Source organism: Delphinus delphis, chromosome 1, assembly GCF_949987515.2.
Source record: "Delphinus delphis chromosome 1, mDelDel1.2, whole genome shotgun sequence".
Taxonomy (NCBI): domain Eukaryota; kingdom Metazoa; phylum Chordata; class Mammalia; order Artiodactyla; family Delphinidae; genus Delphinus; species Delphinus delphis.
In genome coordinates this window covers 111,135,387-111,161,994 of record NC_082683.1, presented here as the reverse complement: position 1 = coordinate 111,161,994, position 26,608 = coordinate 111,135,387, and the positions used below count along the sequence as shown (strand labels likewise).

The 26,608-nt window shown below is 50.9% G+C and overlaps 2 protein-coding genes across 2 annotated transcripts in view; one reads left to right on the top strand and one right to left on the bottom strand.

Moving 5' to 3' along the window:
• ADAR (adenosine deaminase RNA specific) overlaps nt 1–14,470 on the top strand; it is a 22,304-nt gene extending 7,834 nt beyond the window's left edge. Inside the window, 11 exon segments of the mRNA XM_060030748.1 lie at nt 1–68; nt 199–389; nt 5,620–5,767; nt 6,110–6,281; nt 6,595–6,688; nt 7,312–7,434; nt 7,719–7,852; nt 9,377–9,559; nt 10,056–10,168; nt 10,513–10,640; nt 10,822–14,470. The exon segment at nt 1–68 is cut by the window's left edge and continues 16 nt beyond it. Of these exon segments, the coding sequence (XP_059886731.1) occupies nt 1–68; nt 199–389; nt 5,620–5,767; nt 6,110–6,281; nt 6,595–6,688; nt 7,312–7,434; nt 7,719–7,852; nt 9,377–9,559; nt 10,056–10,168; nt 10,513–10,640; nt 10,822–11,059 (1,592 nt within the window). The 3' untranslated portion in view covers nt 11,060–14,470.
• A 4,619-nt stretch (nt 14,471–19,089) lies between these two features.
• CHRNB2 (cholinergic receptor nicotinic beta 2 subunit) lies at nt 19,090–26,497 on the bottom strand. Its single transcript, XM_060007900.1, has 6 exons — nt 26,434–26,497; nt 25,079–25,224; nt 24,859–24,903; nt 24,330–24,439; nt 22,582–23,554; nt 19,090–19,260 (listed from the first exon to the last, which is right to left on the bottom strand). The coding sequence occupies exons 1-6, from the start codon at nt 26,495–26,497 to the stop codon at nt 19,090–19,092; spliced, it is 1,509 nt and encodes a 502-aa protein (XP_059863883.1).
• Between the last annotated feature and the right edge of the window lie 111 nt (nt 26,498–26,608).

The following is a 26,608-nucleotide window of genomic DNA, read 5'->3' as shown; positions in this document are numbered from 1 at the left end:
TGGCTGCAGAGGAAGCCATGAAGGCCCTGCAAGGGGAGGCGACAGGCTCAACGTCTTCTGATGACCAGGTGGGGCCATTTTCTACTCAGAAGATACAGGTCATTTTTAGCAACTGAGCGGCTTAGGATTGCCCATGAGTCCCTCAGAGTTTCCGTTAAGTGTTTATGATTTCTCTTTGTCTGGCTGATTCTCCTTCAGCCCGGAAGTATGAACACGGAATCATTTGATAACTTGGAATCGGTGATGCCCAGCAAGGTCAGGAGGATTAGCGAGCTCGTCAGGTACCTGAACACCAACCCCGTGGGTGGCCTGTTGGAGTACGCCCGCTCCCATGGCTTTGCTGCTGAGTTCAAGTTGGTCGACCAGTCCGGACCTCCTCATGAGCCCAAGTGAGTGTTCCTGTCCTGGCTACAGCCGTGTGTCACAGAGTGGGGACAGCTTATAACCCAGGGAAAGAAAGAATGTGCATTAGCTGTGAATGACAGGAGGGGCATGTTCAGGGAGCCCTGTCCCCAGGGCCTCCGAGAAGACACTAGATCAGCCATCTTGAGAAGACAGCCACTCTTCCAGTGAGCATGAGCCTTTTAAATTTTTTTAAACTAATTTTAATTTTTATATGTACATAGGAAATCATTCAAGCTGATTGAAAAAATGTGCAACAAAGTCTCATTTCTATCTCAGACTTCTAGTTTCCCTCACCAGATTCATACACTATTACCAGTCTCTTGAGTCCTTCTAGAAATTTCCATGCACATATTAGCACGTTTTCCTTTCTCTTTTTTATTTTTATTTATTTATTTATTTTATAAATTTATTTATTTATTTTTGGCTGTGTTGGGTCTTCATTGCTGTGCATGGACTTTCTCTAGTTGTGGTGAGCGGGGGCTACTCTTCATTGTGGTGCGTGGGCTTCTCATTGTCGTGGCTTCTCTTGTTGCGGAGCACAGGCTCTAGGCCCACAGGTTTCAGTAGGTGTGGCACATGGGCTCAGTAGTTGTGGCTCATAGGCTCTAGAGCACAGGCTCTGTAGTTGTGGCTCATGGGCTTAGTTGCTCCATGGCTTGTGGGATCTTCCTGGACCAGGGCTTGAACCCATGTCCCCTGCATTGGCAGGTGGATTCTTAACCACTGCGCCACCAGGGAAGCCCTCTCTTTGTTTTTTAAAGTAAGTATATATCATAATCTTCTGTTCTACCCCTTGACTCCTTTACTTACCAGTGTGTCTTAGAGGTCATTACAAATAAGCATGTATATATCTACCACATAATGCTTTATTGAATAGATACTTACAATTTTTAAATTGCTTTATCAAACAAGAGATGTAAAAGGTCTTCTTAAAATGGACACTAGTTTAAGAAGGAAAATGTTGTTATTTCTGTTTGAAGCCCCACCATGTGTAATTATTTAACTAACTTCCGGTGACATTCAGGTTGGTTTTGGTCTTACTCTTAGAATCACTCCTGCAGTGAATATCCTTGTACTGTATGTCTTTGCTTACATGTACAAACTTGTCTATAGTATAAATTTTCAGGAGTGGAATTTCTGGGCCATGAGTCGTGTACATTGGTTTTTAAGGGGTTTTTTTGATAGGTAATAGATTATGCAAAATAAAAAATATTATTCAAAAATAAAAATATAAAAAGCTCATTCTCACTTTGACCCAACTCTTACACACACACACACACACACACACACCCACCCACCCACCCACCCACCCACCCATGTAGTAACTTTACATTATTATACATCCTTCCAGAGTATCTTTATATAAATACAAGCAATTATATTCCCCCCTTTTGTTACACAGAAATACATATATGCATTGATTTCTAGCTTGCTTTTTACAAGTAAAAGTATTATCTTAGAAAATTTTTCATGTAACTTTATATTCTTTCTATATAACTACAAAGTATAGTGTTCCAGTGTACGGCGTTTATCATGATTTATTTAACCAGTCCCTACTGATGAATACTTGAATTGTTTCCAAACTTTTGGTATTATAAATAAGGCTGCAATGAATAATATGCATATGTGCATTTAAAATTTTGGTAAATTTTGCCAAACTTTCTTCCAGTGAAATTATACCAGTTTCTGCCTCCACCAACGATGTATAAAGAATCTCTTCCTCTACACCATGAGCATTCTAAAATGCGAAAAATAGTATCTCAATGTAGTGCAAAGACTAGTCTACAGTAAGATATTTATTATTTACCACATTAATAGGTCAAAGGAGAAACACCACATGATCATCTCCAGAGATTCCAAAAATGTGTGTAGTAAAATTCAACATCCATTCAGATTAAGAAACCAAGCTGTTAAGAAAATAGAAATTATTGAATACATCCTTCACATGATAAAAGTACAAGTCTGAAGTCCAAAGTCAGCAGCTTACTTATTACTGTTCCCATTCAAGTCAGGAGGAAGATGTGGATGCCACTGTCATCGTCATTTAATATCATTCTGGAATTACCAGCTAATGCAGTCAGTTTAGAGAAAGAAGTAAGTGTAAAGAGAGGAAAGGGGAGGTAAAGTTATCATTATTTGCAGATGATATGATAGTATACCTGGAATATTCATGAGAAAACTGAAGAAATGTTAGAGACAAAGGAGAATTTAGGAGAGCAGGGGACTACAAAGTGATGTATAAGAGTCAAGAACTTGTCTGTATACAGTAATAAGCAGTTAGAAAACGTAGTAGAGAATACCCTATTTGCAACATCAACTAAAAAGATAAGTGACCCAGGCACATTCCTAATAGGGAATATGTAGGCTCCACATTAAGTAAAATGCCAGAAACCTGGGGACCATCTCCCCTGTCCCCTTCACCCCCTTCAGCCAAACCATCCTTAAGTTCTGCTTATTGAACCTACAATTTCTGTCCCAGATCCCCTCCTCCTCTTTCCGCCTCCAGTGTCAGCACTCTCAGGTAAGCCACTGTCTTCTCTCACCTAAACCAGGCAGTAGTCTCCTGGTCTCCCTACTTTATTCATTCAACAGATATTTATAGAGGACATTGTATTTGTTAGAACAGGAGTCAGACATCAATCAATAATCACGTAAGAAATTTAAGATCTCATACTTGATATGTATTATAAGGAGCTTGAGTTACATGATGCAGTGAGAATCTACATAGCATGACTTGACTCAGTAAGAAGAGGGGAGAGGGCTTCCCTGAGAAGTGGAGCCTAAGCTGAGATCTTAGGGACGATCAAGAGAGAGGGAGGGTTCTAGGCAAAGGAGATAGTACCCCCAAGTCCACAGAGCTGGTAAAGAGCTGCAGGAAGGCCAGTATGGGTGGAGCAGAGAGCACAGTGGAGGCCTGATGCTAGATGAGACTGGAGGGTCGACCTTGTGGGTGGGCCATGTTATGCTCCAGCCACACAAGCACTGGAGAGCCATTGAAGGGTTTTAAGTAAGGGAGTGTCACTTGCCCCCCCACCCCCACTTTTGTCCTCTTCCTGGCATTTTTTTTTTTTTTCGGCCGTGCCATGCGGCATGTGGGATCTTAGTTCCCCAACCAGGGATCAAACCTGTGGCCCCTGCATTGGGAGCTCAGAGTCTTAACCACTGGAGCCCCAGGGAAGCCCCCGGCATTTTTCCTACTATTTTTTTGTACTACATTTTCTCTTCTACTCTAAGAAAATCATTTCAGACCTTTGCCTCTTTCTTCAAATTTCCACAAAACCCCTCTTTCTCACTCTGATGACCTTACGTCACACTTAATTGAGAAATTAGCAATAACCAAATGACAAACACCTTACCTTCCCATCACCAAATCCACCTTCCTACTTCATCTGTACATTACATCTGTACCAGTATGCAGGAAGCATCCTTCCTCCCATTCCTGTGCCCTGGATCCCTTCCCTCTCGTCCTCTCCTTCAGTTATCTCCCTCTCTCATCATCAGTTGCTCCCTCTGTTGGATCATTCCCATCAGCCTACAAACATGCCCGTGCCCATCTTCTAAAAACCTTCCATTGACCCCACATCTCCCTCCAGGTACCACCTCATCTCTCTGTTCCCCTCACAGCCAAACCTCTCAAAAGAATTGTTTGTAGTCAATGTCTTCATTGTCTTCACTTCCTTAATTCATTCCAATTGGGCTCTTGTCCCCAGCATTCCACTAAAAAGGCTAACCACTTGCCATATGTGGTTACTGAGCACTTGAAATGCGGCTGTGTGACTGAGGAACTGAATTATTAGTTGTATTGAATTTTAATTAAAGTTAATAGCCTCGTGTGGCCAGTGGCTATCACATTGGACCGTGCAGCTCTAATGGATTCTAGTTGCACAATTAACAAACTTTATTTTATATATATACATATGTATATATATTTGTGTGTATGGATATATGGATATATGTGTATATCTTTGTGCATAAGAGTTCATACTCTCTTCAAACACAGAACACTCATGAAATTCTCCTGGATCCTTCAGGTCAAGATCCTACGTGGTTTGGCCCCCATCCCCTCTCTTCAACATCTTTTCATGTCGCTGTCCTTTTGCTTCGCTGAACGTTAACCCACTGGCCTGCACAAACCAGTCAGCACCATCAAAGAAAGAGGCAAAGGCATTCAGCTACTTAGGATAAGCAAGGGATAGTGAGAAGCTCAGTATGGCTGAACATAAAGATTGATTCCTTTCACTGCCTGAGCTGATGGATAAATCTTGATACTGAAACCTTTGTTGTATGCAGTTGGATTATCCAAAGCTGGGTTCCCCAAAGCAGATTAGGATCTGGTTAAAAGCTAGTATTCTTGAAACCTTGTCTGGTAGCTGCCCAGGCTGTTTTGCTCCATCATGTTCTGATGTGTTTGTGGAGATCCCCAGCCAGGAAGGGAGGGGAACTGCAGGGCCCCTCAGCAGCACTGCCTGCCTCCCTGCTCCACCAGTGCCCAGGGTACACTCCACTCCCCTTAGCCATCGCAAGGCCTCCAGGAATCGAAAAATAACTCCTCATAAAGGTGTGGTTCCCTGAGCTAAGGCTGACCTTGACTCTGACTTCTCCAGGTTAAGTCCTCTTGAGCTAATGAGGAAATGAATGAAGAAATGGAGTCAGGTACTTAAAAAATCAGACAGAGCATTAAAAAAGTGATGCAAGCAGGGAGAAAGTTATTCCCTTCTCATTTTTGCTTTAGTTAAGAAGAAAGTCCACACGTGGTGTTAGTATTTCTTTAAACCCTCCCTAATACTTGCTAAACTATGATAAAAGACAGGCCTAGAGCCTTTAGAAGCAATAGAGTCTTGTCAGGATTTAAAACATGATTTTTATCATAGTCAGTTTTACAGCCACCTTCAGTTTATGGCAAGTGATATTCATTTTCCATTTACAGCAGTGATATGAAGTGTCCTTTTAAAACGTGTTTACATTTTAAAAGAGTCAACTTAGAGAAAAATATTAAGTAAGTAATACTCCAGGTGATATCTGGATCTAGCGGAAATCACACTGTGATTCATGAATATCCGAAGTCTGGGAAATGCTGCCTTAGGAACAGAGCTGTCAAGAGTGATGGGGCCACGTGTTGGCAAGACTGGCCGCATCTTGAGCGAAACCAGCCCTTTTCTGGAGCAGCTGTCGGGGTAAGGTGCTTGTCTTGATTCCCTGCTTCTCATCCCCAAGGTTCGTTTACCAAGCAAAAGTTGGGGGTCGCTGGTTCCCAGCCGTCTGCGCACACAGCAAGAAGCAAGGCAAGCAGGAAGCAGCAGATGCGGCCCTCCGCGTCTTGATTGGGGAGGACGAGAAGGCAGAGCGCATGGGTTTCACAGAGGTAACCCCAGTGACAGGGGCCAGTCTCAGAAGAACTATGCTCCTCCTCTCAAGGTCCCCAGAAGCACAGCCAAAGACAGTTAAGACGTCTACTTTTGGTGCTATCCTTTTTGGGGGTCCTGCTAACTCCTGTCTGGGTGGAGTCAGCTCTTAACTTGCCATCATGTGAGCTATTCCTCGGCTTTAATATTAGCCTCAGTAGAACCTAGAAACTGGGACACTAGACGTGAGAGGGGGAAAGGTGACCCACCAGTCCAGTAGAACTCGACCTCCGTGCCCACTCTGAAACATGGTGGACATAGACGAGGCTCGGTGGCCCTGACATGGCCTCCTGTCCCCACAGCTTCCTCTCACAGGCAGCACCTTCCACGACCAGATAGCCATGCTGAGCCACCGGTGCTTCAATGCTCTCACCAACAGTTTCCAGCCCTCCTTGCTTGGCCGCAAGATCCTGGCTGCCATCATCATGAAGAAAGACTCTGAAGACCTGGGTGTCGTGGTCAGCTTGGGGACAGGTAAGTGGGCTCTGAAATGTGTCCCAACTCTCCAACCCCCGTAGTGACTGGAAGCACCTCCTCATTCTCTCCTGGGGTCCTGTGTGGGTGAATTTAAGGCAGAGAGAAGACGCTTCTTGTATTTCATTTTAGCTACAGTTAATTCAGAGCAGGGAATGAATTCTCATTTCCTAGTGAAAAGAATACAGGAGTCAGGATCTGATCAATTGAGGTTGTTTCTGCATTCAAGGTTTAAGAACAAACAGCCTCTATCTACCCTATCCATTATCGTTTTCCTTTGGAAATTTCACATTTGCTTTAACTGCCTTCCCAGGGAATCGCTGTGTGAAAGGAGATTCTCTAAGCCTAAAGGGAGAAACCGTCAATGACTGCCACGCAGAGATCATCTCCCGGAGAGGCTTCATCAGGTGAGTGAGATCGCAGGGCGTGGCAGCTCTGACACCCACCTGGCGGGCAGGTCCTCGACCCTGCAGTGTCAGCCTTTGCCTCACCTGTCCATTTGAACCTGTCTTATGGAATCAGTCCCTTCTGTGACCCGGCTGCATGCCCCTACTCAGCCTACTGTTGAAGAGCTCTTTTTCTGCCAACTCTGCTTCAAGCCCTTTTTTAAAAGCACACGATGACTTCTTGATCTTCAGTGCTGTAGGGATGAGGAAGCCTTCCATCTCCATTTGAGGACCTACAAACAAACCCATTGCCCTGCCAGCTTTCCCCTCCAGTTCACTTTTTCTTTAATTTATGAAGGGAGAGAAGCAACAGCCTCCTATAGTCCTTGAATCAGTTTGTTCTGCCCTAGAATCCCTGCAGCTGCCAGAGCGAGAAGCTCTTGGCAGAAATGGAACTGACCTGAAAGGCTAACTTAGCTTTAAGAAATGCTGAGGTCTCCCATGGAGAATTTCCCACCAACTCTTTCAACCTGAGAAACCCTGAAAGGTCTGCACTGTTAAGCCTTGTCCTTGCTTGGGATCAGATTATAGAAGCAACTGCTGTTTCCAGAATCCGTCTTCTTAACCAGACTTTCTTCTTGTAGGTTTCTCTACAGCGAGTTAATGAAGTACAACCCCCAGACTGCGAAGGATAGTATATTTGAGCCTGCTAAGGGAGGAGAAAAGCTCCAAATAAAAAAGACCGTGTCGTTCCATCTCTATATCAGGTCTGTACAGTCTCTGTTGGCACTAGAGCCAGCCCTGCCAGAGCTGGGTGTCTGAATGCTCTCCTGGTCCGTAAATGAGAGCTGGTTCGATGGGCCACACTTGGCTCTGTGTTGGAGGTCCACACCTCAGTGTGGAGTGACTCACATGTGCTTCTACCCACTCCGGCAGCCCGTAGTAGGCTTCAGAAGCCTACTTTCTCCCACATCAAGCTGTTCTTGAGCCCCAGGAAACTGGAGAGATATATCTGCACAGGTGGGTTTTAACAGATGCCCCTGTATTGCAGCACGGCCCCATGTGGCGATGGTGCCCTCTTTGACAAGTCCTGTAGCGACCGTGCTGTGGAGAGCACAGACTCCCGCCACTACCCTGTTTTTGAGAATCCCAAACAAGGCAAGCTCCGCACCAAGGTAGAGAACGGTGAGTGACACGTCCTCCCTCTCCCACCAGAAGGCTCTGCGAAGCCCCAGGCCCGTCCCAGAGCCAGGGCACGGCTGCCAAGTTTTTGCCATTAGTTGCTGAGGTACCAGGGTCTTGTTTCCAGGGAGAGGCAAGATGTAGGTCAGAGAAGATCTGTAGGAAGATCAAGATTCCATTTTGAATTAGGTAGCTGGGGAGATCTCCAAATCAAATAGGAGGCAGAAGTACCCACTTAGAGCTCAGAGGAGAGCAATGGCTGGAAATAAGAATTTGGGAGTCCTCCTCCTATGGTTGATCTTTATAGCCATGGAAATGGATGGGATCACCTCAGGGAAGGTTGGAGAAAATGGAAAGAAAATGATGCAGAACTAAACCTGAGGTGTTGACTGGAGGACGCCAAGTGCCCGCTCCCCTCCTGACTAGTTGGCCGCTGGTTCTCCACCATGTCTGCCAGCTCCTGCTCCTCCACTGTCCTCTAATGTCTCCTACTGTCTCGTCACATCCACTCCTCTTCCCTTCAGGCCATCCTTCTACAGTTATCAGAGTGACCCTCAAACACAGATCATGTCACTTCCCTGCTCAGAACCCTAAAGTGTAAACACAGAGCTACCATATGACCCAGCAACTCACTCCTAGGAACATCCCCAAGAGAAATGAAAACATATATCCACACAAAAACTAATACAGGAACGTTCATAGCAACATTGTTCGTAATAGCCCCAAAGTGGAGACAACCCCAGGGTCCATCAACTGATGAATGGATAAACAAAATGAGTTCTGTCCATACAATGGGATGTTATTTGTCCATAAGAAGGAATGAAGTACTGACTTCTAACGATAGGAGGTTTCTTTTGGGGGTGATGACATGTTCTAAAATTGATTGTGGTGATGGTTCACAACTCCGTGAATATACTAAAAATTATTGAAGTATATGCTTTAAATGGGTGAATTATATCTCAGTAAAGCTCACTAAAAACAAAAAGCCCACCATCCTATAGTGGTTTCCCACCACACTTCACATAAAAGCAAAACATGCCATTCACCTGTGCTTCAGCCACATCGGCTCTTTGTCAGCTTTCTCAACAACTAAACCCCCTGCTGCCTCAGGGCCTTTGCTCTTCTCTGTGTCTGAAACACTCTTTCTCAGCTGTTCCTTCTCCTTCGTGTCTCAGCCCGCCTGACAGTCCTATCCCAGGAGGTTCCCCTGGCTGTCCTCCATCATAGCTCCCTCAGAACCATCTAGAATTCTTATGTGTGTTGACTTACGTGTTTAGTGTCTGCTCCGTTCCCTTTCTATCCCCTCACCCCCATAAACGTTCTAGGAAGGTAAGGATCTTATTTGGTTTTGCTCACCATTGTTTCCCAGCACCAAGCTTAGTGCCCAGCACATAGTAGGTGCTATGAAATAATATGAAGAACGAATGAGTGAGTAGCCTCTGGCCCGAGTCTAAGAAGCAGAAACACCACGCCAGGGAGGGGCTCGGTCCAAGGGCCCTTCGGGTCTGACCCAAGTCTCTCATCCAGGAGAAGGCACAATCCCAGTGGAGTCCAGTGACATTGTGCCCACGTGGGATGGCATTCGGCTGGGGGAGAGACTCCGAACCATGTCCTGTAGTGACAAGATCCTGCGTTGGAACGTGCTCGGCCTGCAGGGGGCGCTGTTGACCCACTTCCTGCAGCCTGTGTATCTCAAATCCGTCACACTGGGTAAGGACCTGTCTTGAGAGCTGAAACTGGACTGTCATTTTGGTGCCCAAATCCCAGCAAACTGCATGCTTCGTTGCCAGGTGCCAACATGATGTCTCCCCTTTTCAGAGTGTGCTCGATGCAGTGGTTAGTGATTGATTCTGAGTGTCTGGTCTGCTGTGATGGGAAGATTGGTTTAGGCAGTGAGCCTAGGTAACGACATGCCAGCCAAGTCTTTTCAAGATGAGTTAAAGAAACACAGCAGCTTAAAACTGCAGTGTCTGAGTTCCTTGCTCTCCTCAGCCCTTGGCCTTACCTGGAACCTTATGTATTGTGCTTAAATGTTTGATGATCCCTGTATATCCTGGGCAGCCACAGTTAGAAGGTGCTTCCTAAGTAGGGAGTTGATTCTCTGTCTTGACAACTCTGTCTGTACCCTCACACTCCCCACATGGCCTCTGCCACTTCACAGCATTTGGTGCAAACACAGGTGTGTGCGTTTCTTTTTCGTACCCAGGTTACCTTTTCAGCCAAGGGCATCTGACCCGTGCCATTTGCTGTCGTGTGACAAGAGATGGGAGTGCGTTTGAGGATGGACTCCGACATCCCTTCGTTGTCAACCACCCCAAGGTGCTATAACCCCATCCGTTTTTCCCTTGGCGTTTTCTCCTTTTCAAGTAATCCTATCAGCAGAGCAAAAACGCACAGTGTGGGCAAGGGCAGCCTTAGTTCGTTTCCCCAGAACTTACCCTTTCCTCCTCTTGAATGCCAAGGGCTTTCCTTCTTTTAGTCTGGAATTCATTCGAATTGAGGTCGAGTTAGTACGGTCTGAGTCTTAGCCAAACAGAATCCTAGATAAGGGGGAAAGATCATGACTCCACAACTCCCTCTTTCCTATGAGTCTTGAGTCCCTGCTTCAGAAGCTTTTTCTTGAAAGGTTTCCATCTTTCTCCCATTGCTCCTGGAATTTCTAGGTTGGCCGAGTCAGTGTATACGATTCCAAGAGGCAATCCGGGAAGACCAAGGAGACAAGCGTCAACTGGTGTTTGGCTGACGGCTATGACCTAGAGATCCTAGATGGGACCAGAGGCACCGTGGATGGGTAAGGAGCTGGGAGAGCACAGCAAAAGCAGAGCCAGGCGTCCTGGCCTGAGCCCCAAGGGGGTGTCATGTTGCCAAACACCGGAGCTTAAAAGCTGCCACACGCACCCATGCCCCCCCTCCCCATCAGTGTCTCCACCTATTCCATCCCAGGTGAACAGTGAGTGCTTTCGTTTCTCCAGGCCACGGAATGAATTATCCCGGGTCTCCAAAAAGAACATTTTCCTTCTATTCAAGAAGCTCTGCTCCTTCCGGTACCGCAGGGATCTACTTAGACTCTCCTATGGTGAAGCCAAGAAAGCTGCCCGTGACTACGAGATAGCCAAGAACTACTTCAAAAAAAGTCTGAAGGACATGGGCTACGGGAACTGGATAAGCAAACCCCAGGAGGAAAAGAATTTTTACCTCTGCCCAGTGTAGTGTGATCCGGTGACTGATGGGTCAGGGTGTTTCACACTGGGGTGAGAGAGAGAGGTCGTAGCATTCCTCATCACATTGGTCAAGGGTTTTTGGTTTTTGGTTTCCTTTTTGTTTTGTTTTGTTTTTGTTTTTAAATGGAACCACAATTGGTAACACTGAGAACTTTGGGTTCCTGTTTTTCCTGCTTTCTTTGGGATTACTAGGCCAGGTCTAGCCATCCCCCTTCTCTTTTCCCAAGCAGAGGGGTAGAAACCTAAGGGCAGAGGGAAGGGGTTGTTCCTTCTTTGCGCCCACTTCCTCTTCCTTCTTCGTTTTTTCCTGTTTCCGTCCCCTTTGTGTTTGCTACACTGACCTCTTGTGGTCTCGATTAGGTTCCAGTCAACAGTGTGAATCATGCCAGGGACTGATGATTTTTCATTTGTGGCTTCTGAGGCCCCTCTGCTTCCCCTCCTCCCTTCTGAGATTCCTTCTTCATGATCATTAAGTTCTACCTTTTCCTCCAAGAGGGTAAAGAGGTGAACTTAAAGAATTTGGTGGCAGGAGTTTAAAACGGCAGTCAGCTTGTTACCAGTGCCAAGCGTGATCAGAATCTGCAGATAACGCTCAGTCACCTTCGGATCGTGCACTTTAGCCGGCTTGGGAGGGGCCCAGAGGTAGGGCAGGCTGCTGCCTGGGATGTGCATCCCTTCCGCAGGTGGCAGGGAAGGCTGGGACCAGCCAGACGGGGCTAAAGGAATTGCCCAAGCAATAGGGGAAGTCTGCCCTGCAGGGGTGACACAGACCACTTCCTGGGGAAGCAGACATATCTTGGAATGTTGCCAAGCTCCCAGCTGTCCCTCCTAAAGCATTGCTAGGAATTTGTCCTACCAATGGGGGAAGTAGCGCCACAGACCCCAACCAACTGGTAGGAAAAAAACCCAGGATAAATCCTAGAGGGTAAATCATCTCTGCTCAGATAATCAGGACCTAGCAGGAATAAGGGCAAAAAATCATGTTGGGTCAGATCACTGTTCCACCCAGCATGTTTCTTATGACAGTGACACCAAGGGAAGGTGATTAAGTCATGGGTAAATTGGGAGTTTTAAAAAGAATCCTGTAAATGTTGATTCCTAACAGCTACAGATAACCTGTAATTGCACAGATTTAAAAGTCAGATGTCATTTGCCATTGATTAACCAAGTGCTTTTGTTTCTCCTGATAGCTTCAGAAGGTTGTTTGTGGGCGGGTCACAGACCTGAGGTCTCCCTGCCTGCTAGGGAATCTTTATAGGGTTGACATTCAACAGTAGTTCTAGGTGAAAGGGCAGGTTGTCCTAAAACTCTGTGAGATGGGACCCTTGGTCTACACCTCAAGGTACTGTGGACTCTTGTCAGAGCCTTCGACTCTCTGTGGGGTCTGGCTCTGGGCCTAAGCCAGCCAGACATGCTCAAGAAACGTACAGAGGCCCTGCCCCCTCCAGGCCTGAGCCTGCCTCCTTCCTCTGGATGATTCCTCTATCGTATCTGTGAACATGCCGAGCCAGTGCTCTCAGACGATTTTCCGTCCTCCCCCACACCCCGCAAGCTCCTGACTAGTTAACCCCCCGTCTGTCCCACCTCTTCAGCGGTGGATACATCCGCATCCACACATTTATTCTTGTGGCTACCGTTCTCTCTGTACTTTTGACCAAAGTGAGAAAACGTAAGTCTTTAAATACACTAAGGATATCTTTGCGGAACACCAAAGTGTCCCAAGGAACTAGGAGGGAAACCGTGCCTGTCTTCTCGGGGGGAAGGGGCCTGCCCCCCGGTCCTGTGAATCTCCTGGTGGCACACAAAATCAGTCCTGCCCCAGGAGGCAGCTCATCTCCCTAGTTCTTCAGGCTAGAGGGTATCACCTACTGATTCCTCGGCATGTTCGGCCCCTGTGGACCATCTTGGGCATTGGAATCTCCTGCAGAGCTCAGACTCGGCTGCCTCTTCTTTAACCGGGAGCACGGGCACTCTCAAAAGGTCAGAGCCCCTGCTTGCCCCAAGATCTTGTCTAGCGAACTTACAGTATTCAGCTTCTGTTGTAGGGAGAGAGCAAGGCTTCCCTGTACCCATGCATCTGCTGGAAACAAGCCTGTGTCAGGCCCTGCGCGGCCGTGCCCACCCCTGCCCCTCTGAGTCACATGGGACAGAGGCAGAACTCCCACCTAGAGTGTTCTCTTCACTTTTTCGTCCAATCTTTGTTTTTAGTAAGCAAGACCTTTTTCTCTTTTTTTTAATGATCTTTGTAGTTGATTTGTCTGAACTGTGGCTACTGTGCATTTTTTGAATAATCACTTGTAAAAACTGTCACTGCTTCAAGCTATTTCCTTTACTCATGTTGAAGGGATTTTGCTGGTTTTGGGGGTCTTGGTAGTAACTCCAAGAGCAGAGTGGGGAAGAGCCCAAGCGTAGACTTGGGTGCCACGATGGGTGCAGTCAGTTTTATGATTCCACTTTTATGTGTCCCTTGGTAAAAGTGACTAACAATATACATTCCTCGTAAATAAAAAAAAGAAGAATCTGAATTGTTAGAAAACCTCAAGTCTTGGTTTCTTGGGGGGTGAGAAAGTGGGGACAGAGAGAGCCGTGGTCCTGGGATTTCTGGCAAGAGCACCAGCTGCATCTGACACAGAACCTGAGGAGAGGGTCTCCCTCAGCCAACAGAGAGGAGCCATTTCAAAGGGGCTGCCTAGGAGGTGAGCTTGTGTCCGGTGTGTTGGAGTATATCAGACAACCTTTAATTACTTCCCCAGGTCCACAGCCCCCCTTCCCCATCAGATCCACCATCAAATATCTTGTCCCCAGAGACTTGCTGTGCAAGATTTCAAGGCCCAGAGTAGGAAAGCGTCCCTTGAGACCACACCACAAATCACATACGCAACTCCGGCTCTCCTTGAGGGGTTTCTAGAGCCTTCCACTCCCAGCTGTTCTGCCTGCGGGGAGGTGCAAGTTGCAGCCTGGACCAGAACTGGCTTGGCTGCAGTCTTAGGAGACAGGCCATTTGCTTTTTACTTCATAGATGGCATCCAGAATATTTCTCGGTCTTGATTTCAAAGAGAATATGCACCACTTTCCAGATTGCAGATTATTTAGTCCAGGATTTCTACAAGACTCTTCCTTGACCTTGTAAAAATACCATACCAGAGGACACGAAATATTTGACAGTGAGGCTTCCTAAGTCGCAGTGAAACCTCCCTCTTCATCCACAATACAGATGGAACAACTGAGGCCAGGAGGGCCAGCGACATGTTTGGGGGGCACATTAAATAAGGACCAGAACTCTGCATGGGTGTCGGTCACAGTCTGTTGAAATGCAGTACCTGGTGAGCTGGACAGTTTTGACAGACAGTGAAGGACAGTGTCTCCGCCTACCGTGAGGTACCTGGAGCCTCGAGCATCTCTGTCCTCTCTGTTCCCAGGCATCTGGTCCCACCTGGAGGGAAATGTAGTATCCAGGCTTTGTAGAAAATGGACCGTTTCTTCCATACCTACAGTGAGTGCATGACGTAAGACTGTCCCCCCGCCACCCAGCTCTGGGTGGGCTGGGAAGCAAGGCTACCCCACGGGAGCACAAGAGGGGTTTTCTTCAGCTCAGCACTTCAGTTGCTGTTCACCCTACATTTCATCTCGGGGGCCCACCATTTAATATTGCTTCCAGGATGTGGGCCCGGGTCAAACCCATGTTCCAGGAGCAGGAGTGCCTTCCACACAGACAGCCCTGACTTCGCAGAGTGCAGGGGCTGTGCGAGGAGTCCCCAGCCATCCCTCCAGGAGACCGGGCCTCATGTCTGCCCTGTCCTCCAGGGCCCCTTCTTTACAAAGGGCCTCCCCAGGAGCTATTTCTGGGCTCTGTCTACTCTAGGCGCAGCCATTTGGCCCTATCTTTTCCATCTGATGAATGGACTTGTCAGGCTACAAATCACAATCACTGATGTTACCACTGATCTTTTCTTTAGATTCGTGCGATGTGTTTAACCTCTCACGAGTCCAGTTTCCCCAATATTCTCCCTTCCCTTATTCAACCCTGGCCCGAGAGGATGTCCCCACCCCCCAGCCCCCGTCCCCACCTCTGCCCCCCAGATGTAACAGAGAGATAAGACACCTTTGGAAACAACTTTCTTTATGAGAATCTTGAGTTCCTAATGAGTCTGGCCTGGAGTGGGCTAGGTCAGTGCAAATATTCCAGGAGCACAGACGGGGGCAGCCGAGGCCAGTGTGGGAGAGATGGGGGCACTGCGGGTGGGTGAGTGAGGTGTTCTAATGATTCCTAGACCGACAGTCCCTTAGGAACCATGTGACTGTCACACTGACCTCTGAGACCTGTTGGGATGAATACTGAAGGGTGGCTGTTATTCTCTGTCTAGTCTGGGTGGGCGACTGGCCAGCACCAGTTGGCTTGTGAGGGATGCTGTGACGCCAGCCCAACTCTGCCTACAAGCAGAGGGTGACGGCTGGAACTGAGTGGGGAGAGAATTCAGAGAAGACGCTGAATGCCCCTCACTTCCCTCCCAAGGAGCTCTCCCCCTCCCTGCCTCAAAGGCCACAGAGAGCGTGGACTCTGGGATCAGTGTTGGGTTTCAAGTCCAGCACTACTCACCAGCTATCTCTTGGTCTCTCTGTGCCTCACTTTTCTTCTGTCAACAGGGGCCCCTTCCCTGCAGGACAGTGAGGGGTAAAGACAGTGTATCCGAAGCAACTGGCCCAGAGCAGGCCACTGTGCACAGCAGCTAACACTGGGATTGGGAGAAGCAGAACAGGAGTCAAAGCCCCACACCCTCCCTGTTTCCTTAGAGGGAAATGGCCTTGCCCTTTCTGCACAGATAGCCTTCCTCCACAGAAATGCCAGCTGGGGGCTGCCCGTGTCTTATTTGCTTTTAAATCTGCAATAACTTGGTACCAGCTGTTCCAGTATTAGACACCTCGCTGCCAGGAGACTGCCTTCCTCCTGCCGCAGTTCCAGCCGTCAAAAGCAGTCTCTCATACCCTCTTTTTCAAACAAGAAGTGGTTCTCAGATGGCCTGTGGCCTTCTCATCTCTGATGGAGATGATCCCAACTGTTTCCTCACTGCCCTCTCCCAAGCCCACCTTGCTTGGGTGCCAATCCAGTATCTCTCCCTCCCTCTTCAGATCTGGGGCCTTCAGTCCTGGCCTGGAGCGCAGCTGGGTACCCCATTCTCTCCAGAGATGCCCTGCCCCACCCCATGGAAGGGGCCAAGAGGCTTCCCTGACAACACCAAGAGAAGAGGACGGAGGACCCAAGAGTAGAAGAGACTAGTTCTCCAAAGCTTCCCAACACCCTTGAGGGTTCCAAGGCTGTACTGACACGTGGTAACACCTTGCCTGAGCCCTCTTTCCTCCACCCGTCCTCCCCTCCTCCCCACTGGCGTGGTCCCCTAGGGGCTGCACCCAGAGATGGAGGGAATGGTACTGCCCCAGGGACCCTGCCCGGCTGACCCCTTCCATCAGTCCCTCCCATCTTTGCTGTAGCCCTCAGCCAGCTGTCATCCCCACGTCACTGATGAGGATGAGCAAGTTCAGAGTTAAGTGCTTGTACAAGGTCAGCCAGCAAACAACCTCTGGGCCTCCACTTCCCTGTGTGTCGGGGGGGCCATGGTGAGGAGTTGGACAAGCTGCTCTCCAGCAGCCCCTCTGGCACTGTCTGGTGACTTACTCGGACGACAGCCAATTGCAGGAAGTACTGAAAGCAAGTCCAGCCACAGCAACAGCTGATGGGGCCTCCCTAGCAGCCTAGACCCTGGCAAGGAACCCGGGAGAGCTGGGCAGGAGGGCCTCAGGCCAGCACCTACCCTTCAGAGGGAGGGTTCCTTTTCATTAGCTGTTTCGGGTTCCGGGATGTTTCCTCAGGGCTGTGAGTCCGAGGTGGGTCCAGCCATAATAGAGGCAACTCTCCATTTGCTGTTCTAGAAGAAGGGAGTCTCCATGGTGCCGAGACACTCACCCCCAGAAGAGATGTCTGCCAGCCCATTCCGGCAGGTGGGGAAATGCGCTGAAGCACACCTCTCACAGCTGCTGGCTTCGTGTCCCAGTGGCGTTCCTCCACAGCCAGTACGGGACTAGATCACCTGGGGGCCTGGGCACACACCTGTGTCAGGAGGAGCCGATCCAGAAGGGAGGCCGGAGCCTGAGCCTAGCCCGGGAACGGAACGAACCTTTGCTGAAGAGGCTCCAGAGGGCAGCCTACCTGTTAGGCTCACCCCAACATTCCCTGTGTTGCTCCTCTCCGGCTCCAGCTCCCCCAGACCCCATCCCTGTTTCCGGGGGCTATCTGCTCCAGGGTATGGGTGGGTCTGGAAGGAAGAGTGACATGACAAGGCAGGTAAGCCCATACCCGTCAACTCTGACCACGTCTGACTTGACATTCACGAAGCATCTGCTCTACGCCAGGTACAGCCCTGGGCTTTTTCACAAACATCACTCCTGCCTCACAACAACCCCACGAAGAGGGCCTTACTATCCCCGATTTATAGATGAGGAAGCTGAGGCCTAGCCAGAATTGCTCAGGATGGCTGAGAGTAAGTGGCAGAGCGGGGACCGGAATTCAGACTCTGCTCCCTGTCCAGCGCTCTGTGCCTGTGCTGTCTCCCCACCTCCGAGGTGCCTGCAGAAGCAGGCGTCCAGCCAGGCTCCAGAGAATAGCACGGTGTGGCGGGCAGGCCCCTCAGGTGCGCTTGGCAGACGGACCCCTCTGTGACCCCGCTGGCCCAGCACTGAGCCCAGGCTGGGACCACAGATCAGAGCCAGTCACATGGCGGGGACCAAGGCAGGTGATCCCTGAAGAGGTCTGTTTCCTGGGCTAACAGGCAAGGTGGCCTCCAGCTGGCCCCTGGGAGCAGCGTCGGGATACACCCTCCAGGGACCCACAGGACAGGAAGCCGAAAGCTGGGCTCTGTGTACAGTCCGCTGTGCAGACCGGCAGTAGCAGACCTGTCGTCCGAAGCTCTGCTTCAACCCTGCTCAGGTTTGCTTGGGCGGGGCAAGAGGAGGAGCCAGAGCAGGAAGGATGGAGCCAGGAACAGAAGTAGGGGGGCAGGAGCCATGCTGACGTGGCAGAGTTCTGGGCACTCACACCCTGCTGGGCTGGCCTCCACAGGCAGCCCTCTCCTGCCCGGCCTGCTCTGCTGCGGGCGAGAGGGCTGGGTCTGCTTACAGCTAATGTCCTTAGTTTACTCGTTCCCATGACCAGTCGGTTCAAATTGCGGCCGAGGAACAGCCTGTGAACTTGAACTCGCACAGTTCAAGAATTTGGCCCTTAAGCTCCAAGCAGGTCACCCAAAGATTCAGAACTCCGGGGCTCCCCTAACACCCAGCCTTGCCCCCCACACCCTGGCCTGAGCAAGAAAGGAAGTCTAGGAAGAATCTTCACTGGGAGAAGGGGACCTGGGGCTGAACTCTGGGGCCCTTAGAAGCAAGGGGCTGTGGGACTGGGCTGGAAGCCTCGCTCAGGACTCTGACCTCAGCTCCAGGCTAACCTCTGGGCAGGAACCCCTGGCTGCCGTGAGGCCCACCCAGCTAGCTGCTGTGCAGTTAAGCAGGGACAGACATCAGGTCGCACCCAGGCCTCTCTCCCCTTGCTCCTCCCTTCTGATCTGCCATTGTGTCAGGCCAGCCCAGCACAGTCGGAGCCCCTGTCTTGCCCCCATGCGCCTCCCTTTTCCCATGACTTGGAGGCAGCTGTTGATTCTGTCCCCTTCTTGGCCCCTTCCCCATCACACTTTCCTCAGGGTGGAAGCCTCCAGCCACTCCATCCTCCACTTCTCAGCCTTCATGCTCAACCAGCAGCACTATTGCCTGGGTTGGTACAAGAGGAGGAGAGCAGCCAGAACACGACGCAGCTGGTCCAGCCTCCAGGTTGGCGCTGGCGGGGGGGCGGGCTCCAGGTGAAGTGAAAAGATGGGTCTGTGGGGGCAGCGCCCCTCTTTCTGGTAGCTCACTCATCCCTCCTCGACCCAAAACTACTGTTCAACAGAGGGGTGAAGGAGCATGGAGCTGGGGAGGGCCTCACTTGGAGCTGGGAGCCGAGTGGTCTGCGTGGAGGAAGGTGGCAGTGGTGTAGTTCTGGAAGAGAGGCTGCAGGAACATGCCGATGGTGCCAAAGACACAGACGAAGACAAAGATCCAAAGGAACAGACGGTCGATCACCATGGCGACATACTTCCAGTCCTCACTCACCTGGACAGAGGAGAGGAAGGAGACCCAGGTATCAATCACATGATCCGGGAGGGGAGTGGAGCAGGTAGAAGCAACTTCCACCACACATCACTCCTCTCACTCCACGACCCCAGAGTGACCTTTCCAAAGCATGGCCCCAGTCTTGCCTGCTTAAAAGCCTCCAGTGGCCCCACTGCGTTCAGCAGCCACCCAAACTCCCAAGTCTAAAATCAAGACCCACCCAGGACAAATATGAGCCAACCACCTATCTTCCACCCTCTGACCCAGCCTTACCAAACTCCAGCCTGTCTTCTCAGGTCTCTGTGCCTTTGGGTTTCCTTTTGGTCTAGAACTCCAGTCCTCCCTATCGCTACCTGTGAACTCCTACACATCCTTCAAAGCCTAAATCAAATGTCACCTCTTCTATGAAGGCTTCCCTGATCCCCCTAATGAGAATGAACCACTGTTTCCTCTGGGTTCCCTCAGCACTATGTACACGTCTTATCACGGTATTTTTACTGCACTGTATTGTCATTTCAATTTGTATGCCTGGCCCCTCCTTCCTCTCCCGCCCGCCTTCCGCCACTTAAGCTATGAGCTCCTAAACTACAGGGACCCGATCTGATTCATCTTTGTAATCCCAGCATCTCAAACACAGGGTTCCGGTAAACGGGTGTTGAATTAGTGAATGAATGGCTGCCTCTGCAGCCCTCACTCCTTATATGACTGCCTGGGGAGCCCCATCCAACAGCCCCAGAGGGTGAGGACTAGATCTCAGGTGTAAACAAACCCGTCCAGAAGAAAATAACCTCTGTGGGTTTGGGAGCCAGTCACAGGGTCTGCAGGAGGCCTGGCCTCCACTCAGAGCTGCTCCACTCCGGCCTGAGTCTGGACCTTTGTACACGCGTTCATCTGTAGCCCAGCCAGCTGGGGGGATGGGATGAGGCACTGTGCACCTTCCTTCAGTCAGCAGCTGAATAATGACTCATTCATGTCACACTTGTGCCTCCTATGTACCTGGCACCATGCTAAGCACTGGGGATGTGACTGAGAGCAAGACAAACACATCCTGCAGTTTACAGTCTCCTGAGGGAGATGGACACAAAATTAGTAAAAATAAAATAATTACACATTGGTGGGTGCCTATATGGAAATAAAGGACGAAGAAATGGAGGGGGAGATATAATTCAGGGTGTGATCCGGGGAGGCCTCTTTGAGGAGGTGACACCCTAAGCTAAGATCTGATAAGTGAGAAGGAGCCAGCTGAGACAATCAGAAACAATCAGAGAAACCCAAACCGAGGGACCTTCGATTGGCCTGTACCCTTCAAAAATGTTTATGCCATGAAAGACCATTCCAGATTGAAGGAAACTAAAGAGACAGAACAACAAAGTGGAATTCAAGATCCTGGATTGAGGTGGGGGTGATGCTACAAAGGACATTACGGAGACAACTGAAAAAATGTTAGTATGGACTTTATATCAGATAAAGGTATTGTATTGATGCTAAATTTCCTGAATTGCATCACTGAGCCTGGGTTATGCAAGACAATATCTCTGTTCTCAGGAGAGAAAAGCTGAGGTATTTGGGATAAAGGATCACTATGTCCACAACTTACTCTTAAACAGTAGTGCAAAAATTAATAATAATTTTTAAAAGGAAAAAAAGAAGGGAATTCCAAACAGAGGGACCAATCTGTGCAAAGGTCCTGAGTCAGGAAAGAGCTTAGCTGGCTTAGAACAGTTGAGCAGATAAGCCAGTGACCTGAGCAGGGGAGAGATGGCACAAAGTGCACAGGAGACACTGTGTGTTTGGGTGGAGAAGCACGAGAACTGAACCAGGGAGACCATTAGGAGTCTCTGCCCTGGTCCAGGCAACAGCTGATGGAGGCCTACAGCTAGGGAGGCAGCATGGAGATGGTGAATAAAGAAGGAAGCTGAAAATCTCTTTGGAGGTTCGTTCCACAGGACAGGACTTCTGATGATTTGGATGGTGGGGGACGTAAGAAAGAGAGGAGTCAAGGATGACTCCAGGTTTTTGGTCTAAACCATTGGGTGGATGGTGATGTCATTTACTAAAGGATGGGGAGATTGGAGGAGGAGCAAGTTGGTGGTGGGGATGTAGATTAAGCACTCAGTTTGGGACATGTTAAGTTTGAGATGCCTGTGAAGGTAGGTCATTGCATCCTCATCACCTAACTCAGTAAATGCACATTACATGAGTGGACTGCAGTGGGGGAGGCGGACGCAGTGATGCAGCCGGTCAACCCCCTGCACCACCGGCATCTCCCACTTGGCCTCAGCCACCTGAGGCTCCCGCCCCATTTCCTCATGACTTGGTCCCTCTCTTCTTCCTTCAGGACCATAACTTGCTCCTTAGCTCAAGCCTCAGCTCCTGCCCTCCCAGGGAATAGAAACACCAGGCTCTGAAGCATCCCCCCCACACAAAAAAAACCGGTAGTGCAGGAGCCCACCCTTCCTCATCCCCCAAGCCGGAATGGCTGCAATCCAGTGGAAACATGGCCAATCACCAGAGCAACAGCTAAGTCACAGCCTGGAACCAGCCAGGTACCCAAAGACTGATTGCCGGATGGGGCCAGCCACAGCCCAAAGTGGGGGGAAGTCAACCCATCATCTTCCCCCCCATCCCCTAGCTCAGTGCTCCCCTTCTGGGAGTCACTGCAGAAAGATACCAGTGTGCAGAAAGCTCAGAGTGGGTCTTAAAAACCCTCGCCTCCACCTGCCCCCACCTCCATAAATATTTCACAAGGGCATCCCCTGAGGACCCAGAAGAGCAGGAAAAGGATATTGATTCAGGACTCTGTGCTCTTCCCAGCAGCCGGTGGAACCTCTTAACCACCGCCACCCCTCCCATACACACTTTCTACAGCCCTCAATTTTGACCCCCGACGCGGGGCACACAAAGGACTCATCTCTATTTGTGCTAAGAGATGCAGGTTAACAACATGGGCTTGGGAGTACAAGCGGCAGAGAGGGTGTCTGGGGTCAGAGCCACGGGCCAGCTGCAAACCCAGAAGGGCCTCCTTCACTTCCTGGCCACCCTCCCAACACTAACAACACTCACGATGCCCCAGCCGAGGCATTTCGCCCTGGATACTAGTCCTCAGGAAGCCGCAAGTTCATCCTGTACCAACCGCCACTTAGGCGGCGCCGCCTCCCGGAAGTCAAAGAAGAGGCCATGCCAGCGCCCAGGCCCACAGGCCCCGGCCGGACTCTCACTGCCCACATCCTGCACTCCCGTTAGCTCCTCGGTGTCTGTCTGCGCAGGCACCGAGGGCCCTGCAGCCCGCATCCCACGCCCGAGTCCCCGCGCCTCACTCACGCTCTGGTCGTCGTCCTCACTCCGCATGTGGTCCGCGATGAAGCGCACGCCGTCCACCGCCTCCCGGAGGCCGCAGCCACACGGCCCCCCGGAGCGCCCGGGGCCAGCTGCCGGCGCCGGCTCCGAGCCGAAGGCCCCAGCCAAGCCCTGCACAGACGCGCGATTGACGAAGCACGTGCAGGAGTCTGCCCCCAGGGCTTCGCGGTAGAAGACGGCGCCGGTTCCCTCGCGCCCGCGCTGGCGCCGCCGCAGGCGCAGGCGTTGGCGGGCGCAGCGGTGGCGCGGCTGCTGCATGAAGAGCAGCTTGGGCAGCTTCTCCAGGAAGATGACCTTGACCCAGGGAGCCATGGTGTGCGTGGTGGGTGAGCGGTGGTGCACGTTGAGCACGCACACGCTGGTGACGATGGAGAAGGTGACAAGCACCATGGTGAACATGAGGTACTTGCCTACAAGCGGCACGTCGAGGGAGGTGGGTGGCACGATCTTGGAGATGAGCAGCAGGAAGACGGTGAGCGCCAGCAGCACGGAGATGCACAGCGTCATCTTCTCGCCGCAGTCGGAGGGCAGGTAGAAGACGAGGATGGCTAGTGAGGTGATAAGCACGCAGGGGATGATGAGATTGATGGTGTAGAAGAGTGGCTTGCGGCGGATGATGAAGTCGTACGTGATGTCCACATAAGTGGAGTCGTCCGGGTTCTCGTTGCGCCGGCCCGGCAGCGCGACAATGTCCCACTCGCCACTGGGCGTGAAGTCATCCAGGCTGGCCACGTCACTCTTGAGCACCAGGTCGATCTCGGTGCGGTCGTAGGTCCACGAGCGGAACTTCATGGTGCAGTTCTGCTGGTCAAACGGGAAGTGCTTTACTTCGATCTTGCATGCGCTCTTGTAGATGGCAGGCGGCAGCCAGAAGATGCTGCCATCATAGGAGACCACGGCATTGGAATAGAAGGACACCTCGTACATGCCGTCAGCACTGCCAAGGGATGAGCACAGTCAGCCCTGGCCTAAGCATTCCTCCACCCCACCCATCAACCCAGCCCTGAGTGGGAAGAGAGGAAAGCCAAAGGGATATATGGGAAGAGGGTAGCCATCCAGGGGCCTAGGGAGGAGGGGCAGGAATTGAGCAAGAAGGGGATCTGGGTGGGTTGGTGAGGAGAAGAGGCCTCAGAGACAGAAGAGGGTGATGAAGAGGGGAGGCACATCTGCTACTTGTCATGCATTCTGTAAGCTGGTTGCTCCACATGAAAGTGGAGAAGTTAGGGGAGCCAGGGAGGCCAGAGTGAGGAGCCCCAACTAATGGAGAGGGACAGGGGCAGGTGGGAGGAGGAGATGGTCCCTAGTGGCTATGGACTAGTGGTTTTGGGTCTTCGAGATAAGAGGGATTATTTCAGGAGAGGGGCTGGAACCTGGAGGAGAAACTGGGATCTCCAAGTTCTTTGACCCTCCCCAATCCTCCTGGAAGGCCTATTCTTGCATCAGTTCAGGCACTGGAGTCTGTCAATCCTCGTTTTTATGCCACTGCAGCTCCAAACACTGGGAGTCCTAACTGGCTGAGAAGGAGCTGGCCATGGCCCAAGTTACCTTGGCTGTCCACATTATACCTCACTGGTTTGGGTCTGTCTGGGTAGTGACTTGTTGTTGCCAATGAAAAGTCCCTCTGTCCCCCAGCATGAGCTAACTTCCTTTCCCCAAGACCTGAGTACTCCCACGGTCTCCTCCAGCCTTCCCATCCCTCCAGGGTTACCTACTTGTTGTATAGGACCACATCTGGGAGCCAGATGTGTTTGGAAGGGAGCCGAACTTTCTTCATGTTGTCAAATTCCTCAGGCTTCCAGGTGAGGCGATAATCCTCCCACTCCTGGGAAAGGGAGAGAGGGAGGCAGCACCAACCTCCGCCCTGGGAGGGGCTCAAGGTCAAGGACAGGGACAAGAGGAGGCCTATCTGGCTTGAGGAAGTTTTGAAAAGTCATTGCATCCCCACAGTGACTTCTCTGCCCAGCAAAAGTGTCTTCTCGTTTAATTTGCATAGCCAAGCCAAGATATTAGAATTTACGTTTTACAAATGAGAACATGGATCTTGCCGAGTTGAACATATTCAAAGTTACAGAGCTGTGAGTAGAAGAACCAAAATTCAAATCCAGTTATTTAGGGCTCCAAAGTCTAAATTTCTGCCTCTCTTGAGGACATGAAAAGAGCGAAAAGCACATGCCCCTCCCCCCTCCCACAAAAAAAAGGAGGAAAGAGAAGCCCAGGGGTGTGGACAGGAAGAGTGCTAACCTGGGTCAGCCAGACATTGGTGGTCATGATCTGCTCCCGCTCATGCTGCAGGGAAGAAGAGAAGCTGCTGAGAAGTGCCCCACCCCCACCCCTCAAGCCTGTGGTCCCACTACACCACCCAGGCTCCTTCCCCCACCTCCCCAAGCCTTGGGAACTCCAGAAGAATAAGCACAAACACTGACTTCAGTAGCTGGGCAGAGAGTTTGGGACCTTCACTCACCACACTGATGAGCTGGGCCAGTGATACCATGAGCTGTACCGTCACCAGCTCAGAGCCATTGGTGGCTGGGCGGATAAGCTTATTGTAGCGGGAAGGATCCAGGAGATGCTCCACCAGCCGCTCCTCTGTGTCTGTACCACAGACTCCTGGGTAGTGTGGGTGGAGGGCAAGAGGTAAGTACATAGGCAAGGAGGTCCCACCCAGGATCCCACTCTCCCTAGGCAGGTGGTACAACGTAGGCCCAAACAGGAGGCTGTAGCTTCCCACAGCCCCATCCTTAAGGATATAGCAAAATGCTTAGGTTACCCCACGGAGGCCCCTCATAGAGAAGTCCCTCTCTGAGATCACTGACCAAGGAGCCCAGACAGCCCCCCACAGTCTCCCACTAAGAACCCATTCTGCAAGGATTAGTGGAGACCCTGCTCTTCCTGCAAGGTCTCAGAGGGTGGTTTCAAAAGAATTGACATTTCTGTCTCCATGGCTTCCCCTAGAAGATACCTACAATTCAAGGAAGGTTCTGGAGGGTGGTGAAAGGGGATCAGTTATTCATGTCCCACCATTCAGCCTTTCTCCTCAGTCTGTGCCCATCTATGTGTGCAAGTAACACTATGTGCCTCTACATGTGACTGGCTGTGACCCCCTCCCCCATTAGGTACTGGGTTGGAGTAGAATAGTTGGGCTGCCTGAGCTCTGGGTCAGGGCATATATTTAGTCCCAAGTTGCGCACCTATGGGAGCCCACCTCTCATGAGATTGCAGGCAGGTATGGAAAGCTCATTTAGTTGTATATTCCCTTTGTACCTGCCCCACCACACATTCTATCTCCTTCTGCAACCCTGCACGAATGCACCCCACCCCCTCAGAGATTCCTCCCTGGCCCTCCGCCTGGCAGAGCTTCTTCCCTTCCGAGTCTCCTGCCCACCCTACAAGAGAGTTGAGAAGTTGCTTCTTTCCCCCTCCTGCCTTGCCCCTTTGGAGTCCAATATGAGGGACAGAAAATGATGGAGAGCCAAGGGAGGGTGCGGAACCAGGTTGATTTTCTTGAGATAATGTTTCACAAGAAGTCAAATGGCATCTCAGCTGCAATCAGACTCTCCCCTTCCTTCCACCCCAGATAGCCTGGGGAGATCCCCTCCCTCCTTCCTCTCTGTGCCCACACCCTCTCCACCACCCCTGCCCAGGTTGCCCTCTCTTCCCAGCATCACTTCGGGTATGTCCTCCTCCCAGTTCAGTCTCCCAGGTACTCCCTGCCGTCCAGGGGTCTCTTCCCTAACCCCTAACAGACTCCCCGCCTTAGGGATCCCTCCCGTACACCTTCGAGACTGAGTGAGACAGAGCGCGGCGACTTGTCCTTACCTGAGCACAGCCCGAGGAGGCCAAAGCTGAGGAGCAGCGCCATGGGGCCCGAGCGCCAGGCCATGCCTCTGGCATAGCTCGCCGGCTCGCCTAAAGCTGCCGAAGCGCGCCGCAGGCCGGAGGGCCGCGGGCGGGGTGCTGTCCGTGGTGCTGAAGCCGCTCCCGCACCGCCCGC